The 7,808-nt window shown below is 38.7% G+C and overlaps 1 protein-coding gene across 2 annotated transcripts; it reads right to left on the bottom strand.

The window, feature by feature from the left end:
• Positions 1 to 4,812: 4,812 nt before the first annotated feature.
• LOC135468381 (uncharacterized) lies at positions 4,813 to 7,573 on the bottom strand. 2 transcript variants are annotated; one of them, XM_064746613.1, is made up of 3 exons: positions 6,814 to 7,573; positions 6,273 to 6,380; positions 4,813 to 5,802 (listed from the first exon to the last, which is right to left on the bottom strand). In XM_064746613.1, exons 1-3 carry the CDS (start codon positions 7,072 to 7,074, stop codon positions 5,629 to 5,631), a joined length of 543 nt encoding a protein of 180 aa, XP_064602683.1. In that variant the 5' UTR covers positions 7,075 to 7,573; the 3' UTR covers positions 4,813 to 5,628. The 2 variants fall into 2 exon arrangements, with proteins under 2 accessions (XP_064602683.1, XP_064602684.1); XM_064746614.1 differs by having other exon boundaries at positions 5,633 to 5,802; positions 6,262 to 6,380.
• Between the last annotated feature and the right edge of the window lie 235 nt (positions 7,574 to 7,808).

The raw sequence follows: 7,808 nt of genomic DNA, 5'->3' as shown, positions 1-7,808 counted from the left end.
GTTCGACATTCTATATGATTACTAATGTTTTCTTACAAAGTTTCATCTGTTAACATTCAGTATTAAACAAAATATGTCAATGCGACCTTAGCGATCGCGATTTCATAGTGACTCAGCGGAAGGCGCCGTTTTAAGTTTGGTTTTTATCACATATCTAAGAATCAATAAGGAAATAACTTTTGAAAATACATTCTCTAGTAAGACTAATGGTTCCTTAGAAACAGGATTTGCATTTATTCAAGACTACTAACCTTTATTATAATTTTCAAATATAATTACGTGCAATGTGGGTGACCTCATTGTAATGAGTGGGTCAAGTATGTATATTCGACTATCACCGCTGTCTATGCGCCTGCGTCTGATTTTATAACTCTCGCAAAAAGCGCTTGGCTATTACGGCTTGCCAGCAAGCATGTCGACGTTGTGCTTACGGATATTATTTAATGACCGCGACAGGAAAACCCTATAATTATCATTAGGCAAATATTATTTATTAGTGAAATGTTTATGAATATTTGTAAGTCTCAGATGTGATTTGGGATGCAGTATTTGCCTATTACCATAGAGTAAACTTGTATATTCTTATTAATATTTATTCCATTTGTGACTGGTCGCCATCCCTCTATGGAACCATGTATTGACCATCTTGTACCACCTCAGGGGCTGCTTTACAACGCAAGCTCCTGAGGGGGGCCTTGTGGGCCTTGACAACTTATATGGATGACAGGCCTCACCACATTAGACCTAAAGGCGCATGACACAGAGTTACGGCAGGTATGTAAAACGTAGGCCTTGGTTTGTAGGTGGTTTAACTAAATAAGGTGAATGGAGCAGTTTTGAGACATAGAATTCTTTTATTGCTAAAGGCAAAAAAAAGTCGTAAAAAAGACTTGTCAAAAATGTCAGGCAACTTTTTTCTAACGCTAATTTTCCGATTATCTATCTTGTTCCCAAAGGAAGAAATGATGTCTGTTTACTTCAGGAACTTCACAAAAGCTTAGCTCATCGGCTTTCTCCATCCTTTGTCTGGTCTTAATAACTTTTAATGAGGCTTTTTCAGATGCTCATGTCCATTGTAATTGTTATAAAAAATAGTTGCCTAACATTGCTGACCAGCTCATCCTGACTTCCTCTCCGGGCGTAAGTGGGACGTGGGTTTCCCTGGGGTTCTACCCGGTTTCCTCCCACTATAATGCTGGCCGCCGTCGTATAAGTGAAATATTCTTAAGTACGGCTTTAAAAACACCAATCAAATAAATAAATCAATCAAATAACATTTCTAACTGGCCACCTGGTACAATAGAACTTTTTTTTACTTTACAGAAAGAACTCGAAACTAGTCTGTAATGAACTGACATTGGTGGCGCAGGGTGATGGTACGAGTGTGTAATATACTGATGGCTTGCTGTTAAGATAAAACTTAGCTGAAATTCTCTGATGGGTGTGACGTCAAGTAATTTAACATTTAAATGTCCAGTGCAGCTGGCCAGTCCCTCAATATGCGAAGCTTTTTATAATATGTTGATGACCGATCCGTCAGACAACACTAGAAAAGTGATGATTGTAAATATTTTCCTGTCACGATCAGGGGGAGCCAGATTGACAACACTATAGCACCGTGAACTTTTTTACTGCGTTTCCAGGTGTGTTCATTCCTCTATAAGCTTCAACCATAAATTATAAACGCACCCGGCAGTAAACTTCAAAACGTGAAGCTCTACTTTGGCAAAAAAAAAATGCCTCAAAACGCCAACAAGACAGCCACCAAATAATTCGCAAAAATTAAAGCTATATAAAATGGCTTTAATTCTATTCGTAATAATTGCAGCCTGTGTCTATCTATTTATAATAACAGGGACCCGGGGCAACAGTTCACTGACTTCCTGGATTAGCCTACATTATACTGACCTGTAATTCTTCTATACCCTAGGGCTAAGCCTATATCTGTAGCCCCTCCATGAGAAGGCCTCCTCACTACTCTATCGCCTTCACATAAAAATAACATTCGACTTCCTGAAGGTCATCTGGAACTGTCCTACGTGGACAGCAAAGGGCATGATCTATATAAGTACATTTTCACTTGACTGTGCGTCATATGACCATTTCATTATCCATGACCGTTTATACGTCTAGCCAGTCAGAAATCGATCTGTCAAACGAGTAGTGTGACTTACTTCGCGAGCAGGCCAAGAATTGGCAGAGGTCTAATCTTATTTTACTGGCGTATAGCACCGCGAACAATTCCTTACTTCATCATAATCGAAGTGATTCCAACAAGGTAAAACCTCTTTGATGGCTTCGCTGCAAATTAATCCCATACATGTATGGCGGCAATAAAACACGCAGATATCAATACACAAAACGATAAAAAAGTAAATTATGAAAATTTTATGAAAATGTTTATAAAAAAATCAGAATGATTTAGTATTGTTATCTGCATAAAACTGTTATGAAGGTGAACTGAGGTAGTCCTCTTAATTGCATAGCACATCATTTCTTTGATCAACTTCAAAAAGGTTGAAAGTTAAGGTGAGGAGAAAACGGAATGAGGAAATTTTAGTGACAAAAAGAACTTATTTATTATGTGATTTGTTCAGTGAATTAGCGTTTTGTAAGTTCTGTAAACTAAACGATTGTTTAGAACGGCTATCGTGAGCGAGATGGATATATATAAGGTGAAGAAGTTAAACTGATAAAATTTATTTACTTATTTTTATATTTATTTGTTGGAATGATGTAACGCATTTATAAGATTTTTTCACGGTTCATGATCATACACTTAAAAAGTTTTAATTATTAAACTTGCAGTAAACTACCGCTTTTAGACAGGAATGTCATAAAACTCCAGATTTATACGTACGATGCGTTATCATCGAGAGTTGTATGTTCGGCAGTAAAATGGGGTGGGGCGGGGTATGAGGTGGTACGTAAGGAGGCAGTGTGTAATGAGGCAGACGGAATGAGAACTAGTTGTTGCTGAGAAATTAGGTGATAAAAGGAGATCAAAAACATGAATATATAAGCATTAAATGATGTGTCAAATATGACTGAGGATTAATGGACAGTGAGGTGAAGTAGGTTAATAAGGTGTTGTCTAAATCACTTGAGAGGTAATGAATATGAAGAGGCATCAGTTTATTAAATTACCGAAAAGAGGTGATGAAGTGGGGTGTAGGCACCAGATAACGAACATAGGACATTTGATGACGCAATGAACCAGGTAAAGGATCAGTGCGATGATCCGATGTTATGATAAGATACGATGTAAAGCAGTGGGTTTAAAAAGAGGTGATAAAACGAGACATTCAGAGAGAAATGCATATGTAACACGCATATGTAAACCAGCTACCAATCCCCTGTATGCCTGATAATATTCAAACACTTATACCTATTTTAAATCTATTTTCAGTGTTAAATCGAGTTTACTATACTTTCATCCTTGCGCTCCACAAAGAAGATCACGCTAGATAGGTCCTATATGTTAGTTAGCAGTATACCCACTCGTATTGACAAACGGGATCCGATGTAGTTACTCACATACAAAGAAAACTTTTATCCTAGTTCAATGGGACCAGTCAACGTATAAGGCCGTTATCACATGTTTAGGCACGCGCGACAAGATAGTCTTACAACACAGTGATTGGCACCTGTCATAGCTACCGCGTGCGACTGATATCAAAAGTGACTGGCCTCCTGTGGGGGTCTCCTGCGCATGTACCCTGGCAACAAAGGAAGATCTTCTAACTGCGTAGTTAAGTGTGCTTCGTTAGTCTTTATTAATCTCTTTATACACCGTTAGTCGTGAGGATCTTTTATCAGTTTTGGTGACGCCTAGAATCGCACCCCCTCCCCCCTCAACAGCTCTTCATTTCCCACACACTAACTTTTTTGTCAGCCACCCAGTGATAAAAGGCATCGTGATTTTGCACTTGGGCTTAACTTTTTCATCGATACTCGGTTTTGGGAGCAATTTTGCTTCACCTCACGAAAACTGTAAAGATAAAAGCGCTAACATGGTGTTCCTTTCAAGTCACGCTATCGCCATTGAAATATTTATGTTGTTGCGAAATTACACCAACCGGACGTTGCTCCCACGCCATTAGTCTCTAACGCGCACAACTGATAGTTGTTTAATACCACTTTTCCTGGAACTGCATGTATCTTCATATCAATGAAATTAAAAATAAAACAGAAACTCATGTACTGTGCACAACACGGGAAAACCCGTTTAAAAACAGCGGGAAAACCCCAGTTTGCAGAGAAAACCTATTTTCATCAGCAAACAAAGTGGCAAATTGTGAATTTGACCTCTAAACCTCCTGAGTGGAAGGTTGGTCAAGACAAGTCGTGTTTAACATTTCCGAACGGGAATTCAATATATTAAACATCGATGACGAATGACCTTAACATATGGGCGAAGGTAACATGCAAAACTGAAAGTTAAGACACGTTAAGTAAATGCCACTTCATGGTACTAACATGGGGAATTTCATAAGTAAAATTTCAAATTATTTTTTTGTTTCTCAGAAATATTCGATTTAATCTGTTTCAGATAGACAGATGCGGATTTCTTGATTTTTGAAATTGTCAGAACAATATTTGATAAACTCACACACCCAGAGTATAGCTTCTGACAAGACCAACTCAACACCACATAGCTTAAACCTTGCACTGCACGCATTTTATTTTATTTATTTAAAAAAAAACAAAAAAACAATTGGAATGAATATATATATATATATATATATATATATATATATATATATATATATATATATATATATATATATATCTATTTCAAGCAATCCCGTCCAATTCAAATATACAAAGATGACGTTCAAAGTTGACAGATTTATATATTTATTTACAATCTGATGAGCTGAATAAAGCCGCATGAAGTACACAAGTGTAGATATACTTGCTATACTCAGTTGAGATCAAAAACACAAACAAACGTTTAGATTCTCTTCAAATATCGGTCGTTTGAGATCATAAATTCGGGAAGAATTATCGAGGTATTAAATCCTGGAATCGTCATGTCGAGGTAAGAGTCGGATAGATTTTTCAATACATAATTTGTTTTTACCAAAAACGCACATTTTTTGCAAAATATTATTAACATTTCCATTCTCAGTCAATGATCGACAGTTACATATAATCTGGCCCACTGTGACCGCCAAATGTTCATGAATTGTGATTGTTCATTTTAAAATACCACATATAAGAACTGCGCCATAATGCCAATAACTGACCAGTTCGTATAGAATTGTCACAATCTCTAGTTCCTTCATCCTCCCATCACTCAAAACCGTACAATTTCAGTACTCTGGTAACTATACACAGGCCTGCATAAAACTGTCCGCGTTTCTTTATTTTGAGCGTGTCAATTCGAGTGTACCCGTTCTTCAGACAGCGCCGAAGAGGAGGAAATTAGCAGTTGACATGGTCATGATTTTTTCTAGCCAATTTCTTTTCTGGGTTCGAGATCTTCCCTCGGAGGCAGGCCGCCTGAGACTTCGTTCACAGAGAAAGGAATTCGACAAAGAGCACTTCTTTCACGCGCACTATTCCTTCTGCTGGACGGCCGGACTTGTATTCATTATTCTCCTGGACATTCATTCAGAGCATTTATTCCATTGGTAAATCTGGTAGGTGCCATGACTCGGCATTAAGAGACAACGGCCCCAGCAAACACTCCTGTAAATGGTTCTGGAGGACCTGGAATAGCTCGTTCTTTTCCTCATGCAATTTTTTGATTTCAGACATCAGCATGCTGTTGTCTTGCTCCAGCTTATCCATTTCCTTCAAAATTAAAGCGTTAATTTGTAATTTTAGAGTTGGATGAAAAACATAAATACATATATCTATCTTTAAGTTTACTGCCATATATATATATATATATATATATATATATATATATATATATATATATATATATATATACATACATATGTGCATGCATCATAAAGTCATTAAGAACTAAAAATGAATTTAAAAACTTCTAATTAAGAATCACAATCACCTTCGGGCAGATATCTGTACCAACCAAACTTACCTTGCAATCTGAATGGTGCAGACTTATACCAAAATGCTTAAAGTCATCATTTTGAATTTTTGTTATTCAAATTCATATCGATAAATTCAAAATACTATTACTGAATGATCGTTAAGAAATGGTCTTGTGTTTTTATATGCATTGTTAAAAGTGATGATGTTTTCATTGATGGTGTTTTTCAGTGATGGTGCATGTTTTCTGCTCACTTTGAGCTCACCTTGCGGACCACAGAAGCCTTAGTTCTCTGTTTATTGCGGTAGCGACGTGCGGCTCTTCGGTTTTGTTCTTTTCTTATCTCTCGTCGGTGGACATCTGTAGCTGTTAGCTGCAATTGAGAAACAGCTGAGACATGATGCATTTAGCCGTTTATACATTTCACTTTTACAGTTAAATATTCTTTACACGCTATAATAGGCACTTAACAGGACGTCTACAAAATGTCTTTCCCAATTATACAGTCATATAAATTTAACACGCTTCCTCTAGACATATATTGTCCCAGAGGCAGAGTCGTAAATTATCTCATATAAATTCAAGTAGCCGAAGTAAAAATGAAAACACAGCCAATTCATTGCCTTTCTTTTCTGAAAATGAACTTTCTTTGCGGTTAATGTGTCACGGTGGAGTTATTCACCGAGGTTAGTAAGTGCAGAGTGAGTGTGGAACACATGGCCTCCAAGCGGTGAGGCCGTTGCGTAAAATGAACCTCCGTCTGATGTACGGCACAGATGTAATTCCAGGTGTAAATTTCCACTTACCTCGTTTTTGTTTACAGTGGGCTTTTCCAAGACTAACTCTTCTTTTCCCGACGCTTGTCGTCGTTCTCTGATCTTCATTTTCAGTTCTTCTTTAATAAATGGGGTGTAACACTCTGTTTCTTGTACAGCTCGTACCAAGGCTAGTATACTCTCGTCGTCAAATACACAATGGTTCGTCGCCTGTTGTTTTAACTGGCATGATAACACACCGTCACCATCGGGGTAAAAGCTCTCGTTGTACATCGCCATGCTGCTCGCCATGTGGTGGTAGTAAAAACAATTCTGTTAAAAGCGTAGTCTTGCTGGTTTTGCCTACCCTATCAGGCACGCGCCGGCATGAAATCTATTATCCTACTGCTGTGTTATGGTATGTGTGTGTCGATAAATAAGACATGCTGACGTATTGATCCGTGTATGCAAATGACCGCACATACTCTCGATCCAGGTCCGCCAACACACGTGTTTAGTGGGCGGGGCGAGCCACCTGACCTGATGTATGTTTACAAACAGAGAGGGAAATGGTAGCAATCCAATTATGGACTGCTAGTGTGCCAGGATGCGCTGTGTCACAGCTTGTTTTATCGTTTGTGCATATGTGGAGGATAGTAGTGGCCGGCATATGCGGTCTAAGAGCTCACTACCGATACTCTCATATTTCACTACATGGTGAAACAGTACTACAGTATTTCAAAACTCCGCTCTCCACATACTGCAAACTAGCCTGTTGTGCTTTGAGTGCCTAAAGGGCGTGTCTGCTTACTTGTGCGACTCTCGTATAAGCCTGACAACACTTCCCTGTATCGAGCCTTCATATATCGAGCCCGCCGCTGTACCCTCCAGCCATTCCCCCTGTGGTACAGAAAAGGGCGTCAGCACATCGCGAAGAAAAGACGCGTCAGCAGCCAGTCAGATCACACGTGAGCTCCAGCCGTCTGGGTGGGTGACTGCTCGGACATGCTGAGACGTGCTCGGTGTGCAGGTCGATCATGATTCAT

Source organism: Liolophura sinensis, chromosome 6 (assembly GCF_032854445.1).
Source record: "Liolophura sinensis isolate JHLJ2023 chromosome 6, CUHK_Ljap_v2, whole genome shotgun sequence".
In the NCBI taxonomy this organism is placed as follows: Eukaryota; Metazoa; Mollusca; class Polyplacophora; order Chitonida; family Chitonidae; genus Liolophura; species Liolophura sinensis.
The sequence above is the reverse complement of the archived record's forward strand: the minus strand, read 5'-3'. Positions and strand labels throughout refer to the sequence as shown.

Excerpts from the sequence above, each read along its gene's own strand:
- LOC135468381 (XM_064746613.1), bottom strand. The coding sequence starts at position 7,074 with ATGGCGAGCAGCATGGCGATGTACAACGAGAGCTTTTACCCCGATGGT. Across the intron at positions 6,381-6,813 it reads CCACTGTAAACAAAAACGAG|CTAACAGCTACAGATGTCCA; the intron begins GTAAGTGGAAAT and ends TCTCAATTGCAG. Across the intron at positions 5,803-6,272 it reads AGGCTTCTGTGGTCCGCAAG|GAAATGGATAAGCTGGAGCA; the intron begins GTGAGCTCAAAG and ends TTAATTTTGAAG.